The 22,773-nt window shown below is 36.7% G+C and overlaps 1 protein-coding gene across 1 annotated transcript; it reads right to left on the bottom strand.

Moving 5' to 3' along the window:
* Positions 1–191: 191 nt before the first annotated feature.
* Positions 192–21,240, bottom strand: LOC126761003 (uncharacterized). Its single transcript, XM_050476855.1, has 5 exons — positions 18,192–21,240; positions 16,440–16,854; positions 13,090–13,485; positions 4,652–4,826; positions 192–3,734 (listed from the first exon to the last, which is right to left on the bottom strand). Exons 1-5 carry the CDS (start codon positions 19,639–19,641, stop codon positions 3,579–3,581), a joined length of 2,592 nt encoding a protein of 863 aa, XP_050332812.1. The 5' UTR covers positions 19,642–21,240; the 3' UTR covers positions 192–3,578.
* Positions 21,241–22,773: the final 1,533 nt, after the last annotated feature.

Raw genomic sequence — 22,773 nt, 5'->3', positions numbered from 1 at the left:
TAAAAAGCTGCAATTTAAGGACACAGCGAGACATTTTTCTATATAGCCAATCAACTCAGCTTACAAAAATTCAGATTTTATTAAATTTACGCACCCCTGGAGGTATTTAGGGCCTATATACTGTAGCATAGTATATAAAGTACTCACGTGATAGAAAAACCTTTTCTTCGTAATAAGTGCAACGAACGGTGTTCATTTTAACATTTTCTCAAATATGCGCATAATAATATTTATTGTTACATTTGTTGTTGTTTTCTTGTTCTTTGTTGTTATCATCAATATATTATATATAATTATTGTTATTATTTGGTTCTCTTTGGTAATAGTACTTGATTATAATACAATAATTCTCCATAAATATTGACGTATATAATTATTGCAATATTTGTTGCTTACTCTGCATACATTTTTATAATTCATCTTCTTTTTTTTTAATTATAATATAATTAACGCGGAACTCAAAAACGCATACAATATAAACATGTTTTTTGTATTTACATAACAGTACTCGTATATTTTCATATATGTAAATATACTACTTATGTATATGTATATGCTTATGTAAGTAGTACAAATACAAAGCTGGTATGTACGAAGGTTTTGGAAATGTGAAAATATCTATTAAAGCTATGTAGATAGCTACAGTTGGCAATAACTGAAGGGTATATATAAATAGCTCTATGTTTGTGTGTGTTTGGAAAGATGTTGCAATGCTTTTATATCATATTTACAATTTAATTTCGTTTATTCATAAGAGTATGTCATATTATAACTTGCTTATTTAAGTATAATAGTACTTTTTAAATGTTTCCTGTGAGTTGTTTCGTTACAGTTTTGAAATGTCTGAGGTGGCAACTTAATGGTGAATTGTCTCGAAATTTCAAATTTTTGTTTTATTTTGCATTTATATAATTCAAATTTTGCTTTAATGCGGATCATTATTATTTTTTATACAAAGTGCTGTCGTGATACCTGTTTGAAGTATGACCTTGTAATTTTTTGATAAATATTTTCTGTTAAAATATTTAATATTTGCTTAAAAAATAAAATAAATATTATTATATTATATAAACAAATATATAAAATCAAAGATTTTAAATTTAAATTAAATATTAAACACTCACAGAAGTCAGAAAGCTATTATTTATACTAGTTGAGATGATTGATAGATGGTACGCCTAGACGTATACTTCATCTGATACTCAGCAATGAATAATGAAGTCTATGTTATGAAGCTGATAACACAGAAGCTTACAGCTCTCGTCGTCTTTTTCAGAGTTTGAGTTTGAAAACTTAAAAAATGTTAAGACAATTAAAACATTAAATAATATATTTTTTTGTTTTTAGTTTTATTACAAAAAAAACTTTTTAACTAATTGACTCAATTAAAATAAATGATTCCTATTTTCAAACTAATTGACTTAATTAAGGCGGAAAATGAGTGTTAGAGATTGAAATTTTCAAAAAAAAGTTGCTAATTGAGCCAATTAATTAACTAATTGACCCAATTAAAATACTTAATGATGCCGATTTTCAAACTAAGAGCTTGGTTGAGCCTTTAAGCAGTGGTTATTCACACAGTACTTAATTGAATAATACTAATTGAATTAATTAAGGCGAGAATGAGTGCTAGAGATTTTGGGGGCTCATAAAAAAGTCGCCAATTGAGTAAATTAAATAACAAATATCAGTGTTATTTATGAAAATTTCAAGAATTAGCGAGAAAAAATATCAATCAAATCTTTCAACAAATATTTTTTTAAAAGGTAAAAAATAAATAACTTAAATAAAGATTTTCAAAGGTATAGCGTCTAAAAGATGCAATAAAATTATTTGCTTTAATTATTTTTTATTAAGTTCAGCTAAATATTTTCCCATTTTATTAAAAAACCTAATTTAATCATTTCACTAAAAGCGAAAAAATTTAAAAAAAAACGGTATAAACTGCCATATTATTTCTCATTTAAAAATTATACCAAAAAATTGAATTTAAAATAAAAAAAAAATGTATAAACTTAGTATATACATTATAATTATATTCTAATTAATAATTAATCACAAAATTATATGAGTTGTAATTTTTTTATATTAAAATTAAAATTAATCAATTTAAAATTAATTAGTTAACAAAAAAAATTAATTAATTAATTAAATTAATTAAAATTAAAATAAATTTCTTAAAATACTTTTTCGCTTTCTTCAATTAATTTAATTTAATTTATTTATTTTTTTGTTTTTGTTTTGCAAACGTTTGTTCAATAATTTACTATATATAAGTATGTCTACTTTTTATATTTTTTGTTTAAATTTTTTCGTTTTATTTTAATATTTTTTATATTATTACAAAGCAGGTAACAATTTCTACACACAAAGTACACAAATCACATCTAAGTGTGGTTATTATCCTTTTGATCCTGGGAAAGTAGGCTACATTATAAAACTGTAAAATTTACAAAAGAACTTTTGAAGCTTTTCACAAAAAATCACAAACATTTTACAATATTGCTAAATACTCTTTAACTACTAGCTTCTAGCGAAGTCAACGTGGTATTTTACATGCTTGCAGAATATACAAAAACAGAGAATCTTCAGTTTTATTTTAAGTGTAACAAATATTTTGAGATTTCATTTATTTGAGTTGCATTTTTGTTACAAAAACTGCTGTTTGTTTTTTTGTGAAAAATAATTTTTTAACAAAGTAGGAATGTCAAAGCACTGAAAATATATTTAACAGTGCTCACTACTACACACACTCATATATAAATATGTATTCATACAATCACATACATAACGCATAGATAACTAGGTTGGTATGTGTTTAGCAGCTAAGACTACACGCTAAACTAAGCTTAGTGTATTTATTCAATTTTTTTTTGTTTTTGAGTTTGGGTACTTTTTGGTTTCGGTTGATTCTAGCGGCCTTTGAAGGGCTTACATGTTTCTAAGTATAATTTCACAATTGTTCAATTTCGATTATAGGTATGTTGTGGTAATTTTTATATAATTTTACATTTTTACTTTAAAGCTTTAATTGCATATATATACTTTTTGTTAAATTGTTAAAAAAAAAAGTCACAAAAAATACAAAAAAAGTATAAAAAATTTTAAATATATAAAATATTTAAAAAATCAAAAAACAATTTTTTAACTAGCAAAATAACTAATTTTCCAAGCAATTTTCGAAATTTCAACAAAAAAATTTTGTAATAAACTACTAACCATTTCTGTTTGCCGCAAAAACAAAGCTTTTTTACAATTTAGATATATTATGTAACTATATATATTTTTTTCATATATTTAACTCACTCTTGCATACGATCAGTTATTTGCTTTCTGCAAGCAAACTTTGCCACACATTGCTTTCATTTGCTATCTTTTATTAATATGTAATTGTTGTTGTTTTTAGTATATATATGTTTGCATAAATAGTTTTACTACTGCTTTAACCTAACTGTACAATTTATTATTTATCTACGTAACTGTTTTTTTGTTATTTTTATTTTTATTGATGACTTTCTCCTTAAGCACATTCGCTCTTCACCAACTTTCCTTCACACACGCCTTGCTTTGCCTTACATTCAATTATTTATCACTTGGTATTTGGTTAGATCCAGCAAATGCTCGTAGAATAGGTCCTCATGCGGCGTCAAACCGATCATTATCCAACCACAGATGGCGCCAATGCTGCGCGTCACCGATAAACTACTCCAGACACTCAATACGCTGTTGCTATACTGCTCGGAAGAGATGAAAAATGTTAAGATAAAGTTTGTATGAATCAATACTAAGGAATAAAACTTATTAAATGTGGAGTCTTAATTGAGTTAATTTAAAATTACTAATTGACTCAATTAAAACATTAAATGAATGCGATTTTCAAACTATGTGCTTGATTGGGTCAATTAGAAATTGGTATTTCAGACAGTTTTTCATAATAATTGACTTAATTAAGGCGGGAAATGAGTTTTGGATTTTGGAATTTTCATTAAAATGTAGCTGATTCAGTCAATTAATTAACTAACTAATTGACTCAATTAAAACATCCAGTGAATTCAATTTTCATACTCATACTAGTTGACTTAATTAAGTCGTGAAATGGTCCTTAGAGATTGAGACTCTCATAAAAAAGAAATTGATTGAGATTAATTTATTAAGGTTTTCAAATTAAATCAATTAGCAGCTTTTTATTGAATAATACTAACTTACTTAATTGGGGCATGAAATATAGGTTATTGATTGCTAGTTTTATAAAAAAAGTAGCTGATTCAGTCAATTAATTAACTAATTGACTAAATTAATTCACTAATTTACTCAATTAAAACGCTCAGATATTGTGATTTTCAAATAAAATCATGAAAAAAATATTAAATGTTGAGACTTTTATAAAAAAAAGGTAGCGAATTGAGTCAATTAGGGCCGTAAATTTGCTAATTGACTAAATTAAGCTAATGATTTCGACTGTTTGAGCTAGTAAATTGGCAAGCTGCTCATAAAATCTCATTTAAAGTTATTTTTAATTCAAAAAGTTTCAATTTAGACATTATTTATTCTTTCGACTATTTTTCCATTAAACTAAACTATATTTTAAATCACTTTTTTATACTAATTGTACAACTAACTCGTTTAGCTGTTGTGCTCATTATCAACTCACCATTTCTTCCTGTGTTAGCGTCACATTCGCATTGTTATTGTAATAGAGTCGTTCATCAATCGAATCGGAGCAGATAGTTAATATTATTGTCGCTATGTAAATCATTGCAATAATGAGCCAACGAAATGAGATGAATTCAGTAGCATTGCTGAAGTCCCAACGGCAAATGTCCATACTGGAAAAAGAAAGCATAAAAACTTGCTTAAAAACTGACAAAAAATGTAAAATTAATTTACAAAATAAAAGAAAAAAATGTGTTTAACATACTATATTACCCAGTACCAGTAAAAAAGTTGCTAATTTAATTTAATTTAACATCATTTGAACGTCTTTGGAATAGTTCATGTCAGCACCCACAAGTTAAGCTAAACGATACTCTATCCCAAGATTCCTAGTCACTGTCTAATTGACAGTCATGCCAACAGACTAGAAACACCATACTATGACTTTTGTAAAAGCCGTAGAAGTAGAAAAGGAGTAGAAGTAGAAGAGACTATAGAACATCTTCTAAGCGAATGCAAAGCTCTGCTTCGGAGTTTGCACGGATAAAACTTTATATGAACTTCGCCAGAAACTCAGAGTAGTTCAGAAAGGACATAATGGAGTAAGGGGCTTTTAGTCCCGGTGATTTCACAATAAGTCTCCTAAAAACCTAGCTGTTAACTTGACCTACCTAAACATGAACATATGTATAACCTGCTAGATCTGTCAGCATTTCACAACCAAACTTAACCTCACTCATATTATATTTCCACTTCATAAATGCCAACTGTCAGGCAATTAATCTGAGGATTTAAAACCGAGTTTGTGTCACATATAAACTATTTTCGTCCATAAATAATATCTCATAAAAAGTTATTTACATTTTCCGAACAAAAGTATAAAATTTCTATAAATTCAACGATGACATTTGACATTTCATGCCGTCGTCATAAAAATCTATATATACATACATATGTACGTAGGTAACGGAAGTCTAAGACAAAAGCTTTAGTGCTGTCGTATATATAAAATAGTCATGATTACACTAGTTAAACAATAATCAAATAAAGCCACTGACATATGCCGAAATCGATGTACGGAGATTACTACCCAGTAGGAAAATGTGACAGTACGAAATATATTAAGTTAATGTTCTATTTCACTTAGCATCATTGTGAGTTCAAATTTATACTTTATTTTTTTATTAGTACCCAGGTGAATGGAATATGTTCACGGGAGATAATTTCTCCAAATATTTCCTGCTGTTCTAAACTGGTATGAAATGAACAAAAGTATGCCGATTGACGAATGGAAAAAAGCGCATGTAGCGACGACTAAAGCAGTAGTCCATGATTTAGAGCTTTTTTCAAGGTTATGAAGTCATACTTCTCTACAGATTTTTTTTTTCAATTTTAAGAAGTCACACTACTCCAGTGTAATTTCTTTATACGCTGTTTCACCCTTTTCTATCACACTTATTTCCTACTTTTACACCCTAACTTGACCAATTTCCGACCTAAGCTTTATTCAAACAGTTCGAGCATTCCTACAGGGTTCATTTGTTGTACATGACGCTAGGATGTTCCACTCAAATAACAACAATTACAGTAGAATACAAACAAATCTGCTTATAATGCAACACAAGCAGGCACAGTTGACATTTAAAAAATAATTTATACAAAAACAATAATAACGGTAAACAACATGCAGCACTGCGGTGAAAAGAGCAACACAAAGGCATCATATGCACGGAAGTGAATTGAAAGGGCGGAATGACGAAGAATACCACAAATGACGAAACTGTAAAATGAAGAGGATACAAATATATTGTATATAGAAGATTTATATGTATAATGTGTATGTATTACATTAGGGTGGTCCAAAAATTACAAATATTTTTTTTTTGCTTGGTACTCTGAAAAATAGGTGCTTAGAAACAACTAAGAAAGTCTCGCCAAGTGTGCGCTCTCAATTGTAACAGGAAGATCCCCCGCCTTACAGGTTTTCATTTTTTTCTTATTAATAGATAGAAAAATATATAATGGTTTCTTACGATATTTTCGAAATGATTAAGAGATTAACGATTGAAGTTTGATTGTTTTAGAAACTTTTAGTTTCTTGAAAGAAAATGTAACTCAAAGAAAAAATAATCATTTTAAATATCAAAGCTCAAAATTTGGTTTACCTTGATACCCATATATAATAGGTACACATATGAACTCATTCGTAGAGTATGCAGCAGCTGTAGCCACAGCTATGGTTCGTGCAAATATTTTATGCTGGGAAAGTTGGCGTGTTAAAGGTCAAACTATTTTTCAATGGTGAACTTGTAATTCTTTCACGCTGTAAAACTTTTTAGCAAAATGTAGAAATACTAAACATGTATGAGAGCGTAGATGGCAGTCATATGTGAATATAGAAAATCAACTATGAATAGAGAAACACTAGCGTTGGAAAGAATTTAGTTTTCAAATTAAAAAGAGTTTTGTGCTAGTTTAATTCACACAGTGCTTGAAATATATTTTCTTAGAGTTTAATGATTTTACCAGTTATAAATCAGTTTCATTTCCAGTTACAAACTAGTTATAGTTTAAGGTAAGATAAACAGTTAATGTAAAAACACAGTCTTCTAATAAATAATTTTTTCACCCACGAGAGAGCCACAATCAGTGCAGCAGTGGAGGAACTTTTTACTCTAGCGCCGTCGAAGATCGCCTGTAACTCGAAAAATGACTCAAAAGTCGCTTTATTCCACTTCGAATAGGAGTTAAGTTGATTGGTTAGTGGATGATTTTCGAGTATAAAAGATTATAAGAACACCAAAATCAAACGACTATAATCCTCGAATATCAATAATTATGAGAACACTAAAATTCATTAGATCCAGACCTTCAAATATCGATAATTGTCAGAACACCAAAGTCCGTAAAGTCAAATCGTCTCCTCTGATATTCTATAATGTACAAAGGCTCCCGCAAGAACAGACCAAATATTAACCAGTTGTATAATACCTTCATTGAAATTTTGTTTGAGTGCATATTTCCTACAGGGTCGCTATGACTTGCCTCAATGGTAATGTGTGTAGGCGGAAGAAAAGCGTAGCACACAAATTCAAGTGAGCGCATACATATGTATTTATGTAAAAACGTGTCGGTATGCGCTAAAAATGTCAACAGCGAAAAGCGCAATAGCGCAATGAAAAGCAAATGCAATAATAGTCAAAACAACAACGCAGACTACAGCAAAACACTGCAAGCAGCCAGCAATGAGCTCACTACTGCACACGTGTATGGGTAAACCTACATATTTATTTCATTACGAAAGTAAAATAGTAGAATTTTTATTGCAAATGTCAAAGGCGCAAGCATGACAGCACGTCAGTCACAACTACAAAAACAACACCAACATATATGTAAACAAATACTTATATTTTATACTTATTACGAGCAAGCGCCATGTTTGACGTGATGAAATGACAAAATGTGGTGGGCTTTACAAAAATAAGAAAAAATTGAGCTTGTATATGTGTATGTGCGTTGCGCATTCAACACTGTACCATAATTACTTTCATATTTATATTTCACACAAGTGCTAAAAATAAAAAGTATTTGCTTTTGAATTAAATTAATTTTTGCGAGTGGCGCAAAAGCGCGCCACATACACACACACATGCATATGAGCATTTACTGTTGAAATTCCTTGCAAACAGCGCCATCATTACGAGTGCACTTCGGCCGCCACATTTTCAGCGCCTTAACGCCCGCGACATTAGCACGCACGCCTACGCTGATGACCGTGAGGAAGTATTTGAAATTTATGATTTATTATCTGCGGCAAGCACAGGCCACACACACATACCGACGCACTCGTTTATGTATGCTGGCGCAAGGAGCGAACGCTAACCTTAGCAAAAGTTGCCGTTAATGGCGTAAGTAGTTAGAGCAGCTCATGAATAAGTCGCAGGCAAGTGCTTGTGCCCGCCTACAAGCTGCCACAACAATTAGTGTGGCTAATAGTTAACAAGTGAACTTGTAATACGCTCTTGACTGCTTCGCAAGTTTGCTGATTCTTCCTTGCAACCATAACTTAATTTACATTGCTCCGCATTTAATTCTTAAAATATTGATTTTTTTAACGTACAAAGTCCTTGTGTTCCTACTGAAAGGGACAATGTGTGCTTGAAATTTCCAATAGCTACCAAAATCGAATCGAGTCTCTAAATAGTTGGCGTATAGGTATTCGTTAAGTGGGAAAATACACTCACATATAATATACGACTATTGATATGAGTGTATACAAACACATATTTTATATATTGGGTAGTCGAAAAAGTATTTTCGTATTTTATATAAGTAAATACATATAAGTAAATGCAAAGAAATATTGAATAATACAGCTGCAATCCATTTGCGGAATTGCTTGTCAATTCTCTAACGGCACTCATATGAATAATGGAAAATATGGCACACACACAAGCACACATACATATATTTTGAAGTGGCAAGCTTTAGTAGACAGCAAAAAATATTATAAAACTAAAATATTAAAATATGAGAGTGCGAGAAAAAAGTTTGGGTACAATATATTATATATCTACACAACCTACAGTTTTCGCAAATCCCATTGGAACTCGATTTGCCTGTATTAAGCCTTTAAAAATTGGTAAGTCTTTAAAAAACATATAAAAGCTTTTATTTAACTGATAATAACAGAATATTTTTACAACGAGGTCTCTTCGAAGTTGAAAAATTCTTAAATCTGTAAACTTTCCAGATCCCAAGGTACATTTAACTATATTTTAATCTCACAATTCATAGTTGGGGCTAGGCAAAATACACTTTGATTTGAAACCGCAGAGTCTTATCCTTGATAAAAAGCTTTCATGGAGGCCGAATATTGAGGGGAGAATAAGGAAATCATCAATTGCCTTATATTGCTGTAAATCAGCACCAAACCACTCTCACCAAAGGACCAACTCTACGAATGCCAACAATGTTCCATGGTGTATTCGTTTGGTGAAGGGAATTTCCTAAAAATCTTTTTATGTGTGCAAAGAGTGCCAGTCATCGGTATCTCCGGTACACCAACAATAGCCGCGGACATTGCCAGCAGATGTATTGCTGCGAAGTGTGCTCTAAGGCTCAGAGAAACGGAAATACTATAATCCTTCAACTGGGGGAATTTTCCCATATACAGGCGAGATAAAAGTGGATGGGAAGAAGTCGTTGGAGAAGAGACGCAGTGAGCTTTAACACCGATGGTTTTCTGTAAGGAGCTCTCTATCGGACCACTGTAGTGTTGTTCAGTCAGAAATGGCGGCTATGAAGGTGGACGTAGACGTAATATTACAAAGTGCAGGCTCTTTCAGGGAAGTGAGGATTCACTCCGACAGCAGAGATGCAACATCGGAAAGGACCGAGTTCGATCTTCATTGACATCTTACGTTCTAACACTGAAACAATGGACCTCTCGTGCGCTTTGGATGATGACTAGCACCTGTGCCACTGTGAGATCCTTTTGGTCTAGAGTAGAACGCAGGATATATACTGACCCACTTGCCCTGAGCAAATAAGCATTCATCATTGTTCAACCTTTGCAAAACTGTACCTAAAACGTTCTGGTAGTCTTAACTTCGGTAAACCAGAAGATATAGCAGAAACCGGCATTAGCCGTCTCAATAAATTTGTGTTAGGCTCAAAGCGCTCTGTCGATATGTGAGATGATTTAGTATACAGGAGTTTTTAGGTACCACAACGGACCGATGTTCTGAGCTGTCCAAGTGAGATTCCTCTCAGGATCGACTTCTTAACCTAACATAACCTAAACCTACCTTGCAACACGCAAACATGACTTCATTCGACTACATTCTGTATAGAAATTGATACAGCAGCTTTTACGTGGTGTTTGGAGAGCGACAGTGCATGGCCTACTGCAGCCTTATTATTTTTCACATTCCATGGTTATTTTCGTTTTTCAAACAAGATTTTTAGCATGTCTACCTTCAATGCTGCCACGCTTAGAGTTCACTCTACAACCGGAACGTTAAAGGTCAATTCTACAAACGCTAGAAAATGTGCAACGTAGTAAGTAGAGTAAAGTACTCGTACGCTCATATATACATATGTGTTTGTGTGTACGGACAATGGCAATCAGTCAGCTGGCTGGCAGTGGCCTTGCTAACAGAAATACAAGTAATTTACGTACATAACACAGCGGTGACGTCGGCATTACGGTACGCTTATGCGGGCCCAAGTATGTAAGCTGAGGTTGAGGGTGCATTTAGTTGGCCTTAGCGTATTGTAAATGCTGCATAAGTGCCAGCAGAGCATTACGAACAAAACATATACATATACTCGTATATATATATATATGTATGCGAAAGCAGCGCGCTAGTCACTGCGCTCACACGTGCCTGCGCCTATTTGTATGCAATGCATTGCAACATTAGGTTGCATGTGTCTAAAAGCGCACACAATTACATATGAGCAAATAATATAACGGGTTTTTATATATACATTTACGTGCTTGTAACTGTAGTTGCGGCATTTCCTGCAGATTTTTATCTTTTTTTATCATTTTTACACATACTCTTGCCTCTCCTAGACGCGTTTTAATATTTGTGGTTTTATTCTCTGCAGAAGGTTGCTCAAAATATGCACACCTTTGTCTAACAGTTGTGGTAATATTGCCACAAAGCACCAATTTTTTATGTTTAGCCAACCAAACATTTATTTTTATGCCTGCATGGCTATATTTACATGCGCCTGTGTGCAGTTTTAACTCACAATCTCTTTATTATTAGCAATTTCTTGTTTTTTTTCGCCTTCGTTTCCACTTGCCATTTTTCTATATTTATTCGCTCGTTGCTGCTCATTGCACACATGACTTGCTTCATAATTTCCACAGTTGTGGTTGCAAAATTTATAATGGCAATATTTATTCAGATATTACAGACAATTACATACTCGCACACATATACAGTTATGCACAAGAAGCGTTCTTTTCACACATTTATTATTTTCAAAGCATTTTATGCTCACATTGACGTAAACAAATGGGCGAATAATGCTCTATATCCACCATTCTTCTTCTTTATTATTTGCTAACGTTATGGCAATTGCTAGGAGGATCGTGTGAGGTGGCGTAAAATTTCGAGATACGAATTAGACTACGTAATTGAAACTCACACCAATTTACATCGACATCTCGAAAACTTCAAAGCAAAAGAGCCTTTCTTCCAAGGGTTTCCAATGCTTGATTTATTCATTGTCTTCCCAAGTTAGTCTCTTGGATGTCGTTGAGTTTGCTATGGACTATATCGAATTAAGTACTTTCTGGGCCTCCTTCGACCTCTTTAGTTCTAGCGCTGGACCTCTGAACTCTGCGTGGGCTTAGAAAGTGGTGGTCAGGAACTGACACCTGTGCGTCTGTAAGATCTTTCTAACCTGTGGTAGAACACAAGAGATCCACTGAACTGGCGTTCAATCGTAAGGGTTCTCACTGGATTTTGTCAAATAAGCACGCATGCGATAAGGCTGAAAATATTATAGGACGCTAACAGCCAAGTTTGTATAGGGGAAGGTGAAGTCCAGACATTCTCTCCAGCTTGATTCATTCTCAGACATTCAAGAGACAATCTTCGGTGCAACTAGAATGAACATTAGCCGCATCTAGGAATTTGTGGCAGGCTGAAAGCATTTTGTCGATTTTCGAAGTTCTTTTTGCGCAATGCTTTGGAGTATTTAGGTATCACAATGGACCGGCGCTCTCAGCTCTCCAAGTGGCATTCTCTTTCGGTTCGCCTACTGACCTAACTTGTACCAGTCATTCGTGTATTAGGCGAATTTAATAGCTCCTCTTTGTTGTAGCTTAGTATAATGGAAGCTGTGGAAGCTATCCCGCCTCAATAGACTGATGGTTGAATATTCACACAGGTAATACAAAAGTGTTTCTTCAACTTATGTACATGCTCCACATTCTATCAAGTTTTTAAAGGTTCCTTTTCCCTCTTTCCTAAAAATAAAAGCCTTTTGAACTGTTGAACTTTTTGGTTCCAGCCGTACATTCGATTGGCCAACAGTTCGGTAAATGAGGCATCTCTGCCGTAACTATGCTTTGTATCGCTCTTTGATTGAGAAATAGTAACTCAACAAATACCTCCTACCTACCCTTGAGTTTAACCGTCAAGCTTCTTCGCCAAAGATTCCATCATAAATCCGACCAATTGCCTGACAGCCAGTAATTCATATCTATTAGTTGTACATAGCTTCTCCATGCCAAAGCACTTAACCTCACATTTATACCAAGCTTTATTTGACTATAAATAATTCTTATTATTTTCAACGCCAGTCGCAACTTAATAACCACTTTGTCTCCAAACCAATTTATGTAATTAAGCTCACATTTTCGCCTCACACTCAGGCATCCAATTAATTGAGTTATTACAAAGGACTTACCGATCAAAAACCGAAACCATGCATACAATTGCCAAACAATAGAATGTATTCAGATAGATCTCAGCGAATGTTGCGTAATCCTTTACGAAGCTGAAATGTTGCTGCGTGTCAGTTAGCATAGATTTATCAACACCACCACCGCCATCAGCATCCAGCATGGCTGATGCGACTGTTGGTGCTGCGGTTGTTGCGTCCGCCTCCTGCGTCGCTTGGGTCACAGTCTCGCCCGCAAGACTGAGTAAACGCGACCAATCGACGGGATGGCTGCTCAACACGAACAACAAATGTGCCAGAGCTAGGCCAGCTAGCAAACCATGGCAGATATTCGAGATGAGTATCCAAATTCGTTGAATGACGCAGGCCAATTGTATGTTCGACGTGATCTCACGACGATGCCTGAAATAGATAGAGAAAAAGCAAGAACACAAATTGTAATGAGATAATGTTTAAGTTGCATGTAAAGACTATAAAGAAAGCTGTTGGGAGATGGTAAAGGAATAAAAAATAGGCAATTGGCTTTTATGACCGAAATGTAAATATTTGCTAAGCAAAAACGGCACTACACACTGGGGAGTGGGTTGCAATGAATGGTATTGTCTGTGAGAGTTTGCAAGTATATATACTCGTGTGAACATGCTTTAGATCTTTGCCGATTGCGGCCAAGATTTGGTACAGTTACAATCTTTGTGTAAGTCCACCTCTCTCTCTCTCAATAATAGCAAGACCGAACTGGTTTCATTCACTATGAAATACAAAATATCGGAGACGCATCTACCATCAATGAGAGGAACGTGTCTTCGGCCTGCTGACTGGGTCATCATAGACAGGAAGCTCTCATGGAAACCCAACATCGAGGAAAGCACAAGGAAGGCATCGGTTGCTCTGTACTGCTGCAGCGAGCATAGTGAGACCCTAGTTAAGGCCACAAGTATAATGGTGTACTCGCGAACAAATTGGCGAGGAGGGTTAATGAAGAGTACATGTCGTGAACTTTCCATCAGCTCCAGTTTCAGACTTTATAACACCGCGATATGATTAGACTGGTTTAAGTGCCAGGCCACAGCGGTATTGGAGGAAATTGTAAGGCCGATGAGCTTGATAGAATTGACACTTCATTCTCAATAACAGCGAGACAGGAACACTTAGGAGCTCTTTTGGCTTCGTGTGGCTCACTATTGGAACGTTGGGCCTTAGATCAAATTTGCAAGCGCTCATCGACTACCAGCAGCTATGCAGTCAAAAGGTCCTTCTGTTCCAGGATGAACCGCTATGCAGTCGCAAGGTCCTTCTGGCCCAAGGTAAACCGTAAGAGGTCTGGGGATGTCTTCACTCTTAGCAAGGCCCACCTTTCCGTGGGTACAGGAGTTCTGACTGGACGCTGACCGATTGGGATTCATGCAGTAGGACAGAATGTCTTAACGGAGACCAGCTAAGGGATCAGCCATTTAACCTAACCTAACTTAACCTCAAAAATATTTGGTAATTTTTTCCGCTGCAATAAGTACAGAGCTGCTTTTTTCCAAGTAATACCTCGATATGAAGTCCTCAATTCGTTTGATGTGGTCTCGTATAAAAAGTACGATTTCTCATACCAGACATTCCCTTTATTTACCTCAATGTGGTATTCCAGCTTTTCTTTGGTTTATGTCTTATAAATAGCAAGTCACTCTCCGAGGGTAACAATACATATAGTAAGTATGCAAAAACAACAACAGCAGAATATGGTAACAAATAAGAGACGCAATCAAGCACAATCCTGCTCAACCACGACAGCAAAGCGAACAAATCGAACGCCCACCAACTGCCGTTATATCCAATAGTCAGCAAATATCAACTTCACGCGTTGAGATGGCCATTGTGTCGACAGCAGCATGTCTGGCCGCGTAGGTGTATGTTGGCAACAACCACACACGCCGGCCAAATCGAATCAGCAAGGAGGTTTCCCACACGCTAAGGTCATTAGGAAAGTTGCGCCGACACGCAACACACATAAAAACCCACGACCTACAATGCAGCACTGTTGTCACGTAACGCAGCGTGCGTGTATGTGTGTGGGTGTGCGAGCGCAGTGCTTGTAATTTGGCGTGAGCGTAAGCGTTTTTCGACGGAAATTTTCGTTATTTCGCAAATGAGACACTTTTCAGCACTGCAAATACAACAAGGCACAATATATATATATAACACACCCACACTTGCAAGCCCATAAATAGAACGATTGTGCGTTTTGTGCATATTTTTGTAGAATTTGCGTTGCTTTTTCAATTTCAGAGTCTAAAAATAGCTGGCAGCTTTTCGCAGTGGTTGCCAGAAATAAACTCGGCTGAATTCATGCAACACAAGCACACACCTTGTGCTACGCACTTTAGCTGTGCTGATGCCTACAGGTATGCTACGCGATTTGCAGGGTTTTTTGTTGTTATTAATAAAGTAAATTGCAAAGTTAAGAAAAGGTGTGTAAGCATGGAATTTTCTACAAATTGGCTAAATATAGCGGTACAAGCGAAGCCCTGAAGCTGTGTACATGCTGTATAAGCGTGAGTGTGGCACTGTGTGTGTGCTTGAAGAATCCAAATAAGTACAGTTTACAAAATTAATTTTGAGCATAAAAGCATTTTACGAATTCCACAATGTAACTGAACTATGCAGAGCGATACAAAGAAAGCTGGCTATAAAACTGAACTACTGAAGAGCTTAGATAACAACAATGCTGAATTAGCCTCATTCAAGGCAATGCACTAATAGGGCAGGTATTCCTTTTTTGCTATTGTTGGTAGTTTGTGAGAGTTTTTCGGTTATATTGTTAGTTAGTTTAGGTTAGTTAGCTGTCCACAAAGATGGGAGGGGTCTAGACTTAGACTAATATAAGCAGTCCTTTGTAATTTTTGTAGCCACGAAGTAGAACTTAATCAGGTGATTCCGTAAGAGAGTCTGGAGTTGGGAGTAATTTATATCTATGTAAGCTGACATCAAAACTAAATTCAAAGGTGCCTCGCTGAAGTTGCGTATACGCCATGACAACTAGTTATAAATTCAAAGGTACCTAGCTGAGGTTGCGTATACGCCATGACAACCACATATAAAATAATTCATTTGTTTGAAGTTATTTTAACTGTCAATTGTCAGCGCAAATATATTTATAAACTTATTTATGTAATTATATGTACATAAATAAGCAATATATTTTTACCGCCCGAAGTAAAACTTAAAATTGAACTTCAAGAAATAATCCCCCGCCTTCATTCTATAACATTTGCCAACAATAACTTGTCACCACAGATTTAGCTTGCAGCCACACAAATAAGACACTCACGCATGCTAAATTCTGTTGTTCTTTTCTATGTCGCACTCACCTGCCACACTCGGCATCGAGTAGGCAACGCGTATCGCCGAAACTGCTACTCGCCCGCAACATGCCCGCCTGCTCCAAACCGCCAGCCAAGCTGCCGCCCGCGGCAGACAAACGATGCACACCAACGCCACGTCCACTGCCACCGCCACCACCTGGGCCACCGCTACCGCTGGCAGCAACGCCACCGCCGCCCACACCGCCCACACCCACAAACGAATGTTTATAATAGCAGTGCTCAACTGGTCGATATCCCGATGACGTCTGCAGGAACATTTTGTCAATGTGTGCGGGCGTATCCTCGGTGGGGGAGACAACCGGTGTGAATGGATTGTAGATTTCCTCACCCTCCGCGGGTACAATGTCATCGGAAAGCTCCCGTAATATGGAGGTGAGACCGCCAGCTGAGTAAAGTTTGCCTGCAAAGCAGAGAGAAATAGAGAAATAAATGGCGAACAAAAGTGTACTTTTAAGTGAGAGAAACAAGAGCGTATGTGCAGAGAGTGGTATATATTGTGTGTGCTAAGAGACAGCTGCTAAAAAATAAAAAATGTTTTGAAAATGATGAAAAAAAACTTAATCTTCTATTTATAAATCAGGTTCTTTTGGAGGCTCCAACGTACATATTATATATCAGACGGTTACCAAATCAAGAGTCTTTGGACTCTTAGATAAGCAAAAAAATAATAATAATTAAAAACTGTCGTGTCTTATTTTCAACACTAAACTATTAGAAAATAAAGGTCTCAAGCTCAGTAATACTGATGCTAGGTTTGAGAGCTAAAATTCTCTCAAAAAAAATACAAAATTGGTTTCATCAACCAGAGAACATTGTCTAGAATATGTACTACATGCGAGTTCCATAGCACTCAAACCAATAGTAAGAGCTCAGAAGAGTGACAAGCTTTCATCCTAAATGTGTATTGTAAAGGTCCAGATGAGAGAAGGTCTGAAATAATGGCTATCTACTTTTTACAAATAAACGAACTACGAAAATTTTGTGTTACTTGTCCTACAAAGTAAATACGCTCATAAATAACTCTTTCATCGGTTATATATCCGTTATACAACAAATTATAACCAAAACTCTACAAGCTTAAAACTTACATACTCATATTTATAAGACCATGACCGGATCGATCTATTTATTATAAAACTTTTACATGACAAGCAATAACAAACGAGCCCAAGGGAAGTTTCTTGTGACAAGTGGCGCTCTTTAGTCATTATGTACGCTCTTCAACAGCAAATGGCTTTAAGAGCATGAAATGATTTGTATAGTTAACCAGAATGAGAGCTTTCGGATTTCTTTTTTCAAAGCTTCTTTGTTGTTTTCTCGTGCCTTTAAGAAGCTGATGCAATTTAACTAATGGCAGACATATACTCTTTCGCTTATAAGTGAATGGCAGGGAAGTTAGTGGGGAATGGTTTGCTGAGCGTTACCTTCCTACAGGCTACAAATTGCGAGGCTAATAATAGATTTGTAATATACTCTGCAAGAAATAGTGAATACATGCGCATACATACTTTCGTTACGCTTGGCAGTTGTGGACATTATTTCTGAATACAGTCTGAATGACACTTAATGACATGCCATAAAGTGGCAATGTAAAGAATAAAAGTTCTGCATACATTGTAAGCTTGTCCGACTGTCTCTAACTCTACTCTACAAAAACACAAAGCTACTAAGTCCTCAAGCTACTCATTCTTCTCCTCCAACTACCTTGGTAGTTAGAGTTCCGCAGCCAATACTCACTTATTAAATGCCCACGCTTATCCCGTTGCGATTTCGTCTTCCGATGCACTCGCCGCTCATCATAGTTCTGATCGATTTCCAGCTCGCCTGACAACGAAGCGTCATTCATTTCCGAGCACTGCTTCAAATAGCGCATCAAAGTCTCGTTCGCCTGTCGCACTTCCAGCTCACCAGCGGCGATGAGTTTGCGTTCACGCCGCCTACGCGATTCCGATTTGCTACGCTTACGACGCGGACTTTTCTCCAGACTACTGCGCGAACGTACCGAACGTTGGGCGGGACTCGCCTGCGGATCGGACAGCGACTGCAACTTACGCACTGTACCGCTGCTGCCAGCACCACCACCACCACCGCTTGCTGCACTACCGCTACCCACACTCAGTGCCGATGGCGTTGGCGAGCTATGCTTCAACTCACGATCCATGAAACCTAATATGCCGCGATGAAACGAAGCGTCCACCTCTTGTGTGCGCCGCGCCGGCGATTGTGGTGAATGTGTGCGCCGATGGCGGTGTCCGTGTGTCACCGTAGGCGGTAGCTGTTGCAGCGTTTCACGTAAACTCAACGCATCACCAGAAGAGTTGCGACTGCTGCCCGCACCGCCGCCATTAGGATTCGGTGCTGTGGGTGACTCCAGTTGCGTGGCGCCCTCCTCTTTCGTCGACACACCGCCAACGTCCGCATTCGTGCCACACGCTAACATAGCAGCGCTTTCACCATTTGCAGTGGGCACCTGCTCTTCATCCTCTTGCGGCGGCGGTGAATGTCCATTCACCAGCAACACCGTTTGTTGTGATGTGGTCGACTGACTTAAAGAGGTTGTGTTGGCCAACGGATCCAACGTATCCATGGAGTGTGTACGTCGTTCATGCACTGTGGTGACAATCACATTAGCGCAGATTGCTGTTGTCTCGTCATACGTGCCATCCTCGTTGCCGTCCTCAACAACCAGTGCGGTTGGTATCTCAATACTTGTGATTGAAGTGCGTGGTGCAGCGGTGGTAGCGGTGGCGTTAGCGGCTAAGTCCTGTGCACCGGTTTGTGCGCGATTAGACCGCGCTTGACCACGACGCTCACGCACTGGCGATTGAATTGCGTTTGAATGCGTTTGCTGTTGTGTTGGCGACTGTTGCAGCTGCTCTGCTGGTGCGTCGTGCTGCGTCCTCGTCCTCGACGCGACTGTCGCGCTTGTCGTTGTGTTGGTTAACGCATCCGCTGCTTGTGTTGGTGTTGGCACTATCGTCGTCGCCGTTGTTGTTGTTGCAATATTATTGCTCTGTCTCGGCTGCTGGCCGCTACGACTGCCGCTGCCGCTGCCGCCGTTTGTGTTGTTGCTGTTATTACTATTATTACTGTTGCTGCTGCTATTTTGGCTCTGACGCTCGTGCCGATGATGACGCGAATCCGAACGTCGGTGACGATGACGATGCACCTTCGGGGTGGCTTCCATCTTCCAGCACTGACACTGGCACTGGCCACGCGATGCAAATTTCGTTCAGTTACAACCTACACAAAACGCTTGGTTGGCGCTTGCGTCTTGGCTGCTGTTAAACTGCACTGTTATTACGGTTCAGTGGGTTGTGGTTTCTGGTATTTTTTTTGCTTTTATTGTAAGCGCGCGTGTGCTTTAAATTTCAAAATGCGAAGCTTTCAGTGTGCAAACAGCTGCTCGGGTTCTTTTCAAATAGTTTTTGCTTCCTTTGCAGTTTCTTGTGCTGGCCTTTGCTTCTGACGTTTTGTTGTTGTTGCTTATATTGAGACAATGTTTTCTGTTGAGTTTCCTTTCATCGTTTGTTGAAATAAGCTATATCTGTGCCTTAACGGTGCAGTTCCTGTTCGATGCTTTATAAGCCCAGCCAGCGCTTTAACGTTTAACAAATTCCTTTGTGTTAGTTGTTGTTGTTTCTAAGGTATTATTTATTGTTGCTTTTTAGAATTTTTGTTTTCGAAGTTTTTTTTGTTATTTTTCTTTATTTCATTCGCCAAAATTCTAGTTATTGGAATGCTTTTAAAAACGTTCCACTTTTTTATATTTCACACGCGTTTTTTTTCATTAATTAATTTTTATCAACGATTTTCACTTGCATTGCTGTTGTTGTTTTACTTGCTTTTTTGCATTTTTGCTTATAAACATTTACAATAAACAAATATACACTGCTTAAGTTGCATTTTTTATTGTTGGTGTTGCTATTTTACTTAGATTTTCTATTTTCTCATTGACCCACAAAAAATCGAATTCAATCGAAACGCTCGTCAAGCTGCTTTGTGGTGCCCTGCTGCGCTGCGGGCCATCAATAACGCGTTACAGCCGTTTCCTTGCCTCTGCTTCGTCTTCTTCGTCGCCTTCTTGTGCGCTTGTTGTGCTTGTTGTTGCACTGCCACGCGCCTACTTCCACTACTTATTGATTTTATGTTTAATTAAGTTCTGACATTTCATTTAACTGTCAGTTCGCGCTTTTATCGCTCAATCAACGCGAGCGTATCCGTGCTGCGTGTGTTTGTTGTTAGCTGCAAATTGTTGTAGGATTTACTTCCTGTGAAAAACACTAATATTACATTCGCACTCGTACTTCGCTGTTCCTTGCTACACATGTATGCTTTATTTTTACGTTTTTCGCCAAGTCTTTGGTTTCGTGTCGTGGTCCAGTTCCTTGTGACCTAAATAGCTTTTCTGAGTAAGCAAAATATTTAGTATTTAAAATGTTGAAACGCCTTGCAATTCCCTGCCAAGCTATCTGTGTTCAGTTCATACATTTCTCCTTCATTTCCCAATCCTAAAGACTACAGCCGATATCTGTGCTCCTTAAAATCCTAAAATGTATATTAATTTACTCTCTCGACTTTATACATATATCCTTTCAGTTTCACTTTAATCGTGCTTCTTCTTGCTCACAACTCTGTTTGGTATTTACTTCCTGCTGACTTTGTCACAACAAAGCACACAAACACTACCAAACACTTCACAATTGACAAGCGTTTCACAGTACGAGCGTGTTTTTCGCGACGCGTTCGCTCGCGTTCACGGCTACTAAGCGACTGACTTGACTAAGCATTACTTGCTACCCAAATTGGCTGTTGTTAAAGGCTTTCTCTGACACAGCAGGCTTTCATGCCTGCGCTTGTTGACTGCCTGCTGGCATGGACAGCTTGAACTAGCGTTCCGTTTGCTTGCTCTGCCAGACCACTCTCTCTCTTCCTTCACACGATGGCGTTTGTTTTTGTTGTAGTCAAAGCTTTATGATGACGTCAGTAGTACTTATCGCTGCCAAAGCAGTCAACCGACCACAACCTTAGCGAGTACACATTGTTTTTGGCTAGTAAGTGGGTAGGTGCGTGTGCGGATGGGACGTAGTTGGCATACGTTGGGGGTGGAATTGTGAAAATGTCAATGCTTACAACTACGAGTATTATTTTCATTGGTTGCGAAATGGCAACCAAAAATAAACTGCAAAACACTCTTTATAATCAGTTGATATAGTACATACATACATACTAAGGTGATATACAAACACCTCCTACATGTTCGTATTAACTATCATTAATTCTTACAAACCCGATTATAATCGAATAAACTCGCATTTACTCGTATAAATACTCATATAGAACTCATATAAATATTCATATGAAACTGGTATAAACTCTCATAAATTCTTACAAACCAGCATATAATCGTATAAGCTCGCACTTACTCATATATACCCACATATAATCGTATAAGCCTGCATATAGTCGTATAAACTCTCGTATAGTACTGGTATAAATTCGCATAAATTCATATAAACTCGTACAAATTATTATAAACTTGCATATAATCATATAAACTCACATATACTCGTATAAATCCTCTTATATAACTCGTATAAATATTCATATAGTACTGGTATAAACTCGCATAAATTCGTGCAAACTCGCATAAAATCGAAAAAAAAATCACAAAAATTCATACCAATTTGGAAATACTTGTATAAACGAACATATGGTACTTATATAAACTCGGTTAGATTCGAACAAACCCGCATAGACTCGTATAAACTCACACATACTCCGCTAGTGCCTTGCCCATCACTTGCTTAGTATCAAATTTCATTATTTTGGTATATTTGCTCCACACTTTGCTCTTCATCCCACTGTGCGCTTAGCCTAACTTTACTCTAAGCTATTATGTTTCCTCTCTTTCGTTCTCATATTGTATGCGTCCAAATAACTATTTACCTAAATGATTTACAATTGTTACTCTCTTTTTTGTTGTTGTTTTGCTTCTTTACAAGCCTTCAAATAAAACGCCTTTTTCACATCCGCTCTTCTCGCATTTGTGTGGGAGCAATTTCGGTAATTACTCCCAAGCTTTCACTATTTACTTTATTTGTATAAGTTGTGCTTGTGTTGTTGAACACTTTAAGGATAAGTGCTATTTTTAGCTCAATTGCTTTCCCGTTCGTAGAAGTCCTGCTATATTTACATAGAAAGAAAAACAAATTATTATATTAATTTCCTTTGAACATATTTATTTTCTTTATGGAGGAGGGCATCCATTCGTAATGTACTTCCAGTCGGTCTACCGAAAAGTTCTTATTTCTTAGAT

This window comes from Bactrocera neohumeralis, chromosome 6, assembly GCF_024586455.1.
Source record: "Bactrocera neohumeralis isolate Rockhampton chromosome 6, APGP_CSIRO_Bneo_wtdbg2-racon-allhic-juicebox.fasta_v2, whole genome shotgun sequence".
NCBI classification, from domain to species: Eukaryota; Metazoa; Arthropoda; class Insecta; order Diptera; family Tephritidae; genus Bactrocera; species Bactrocera neohumeralis.
This window is presented reverse-complemented; position numbering and strand designations above follow the sequence as displayed.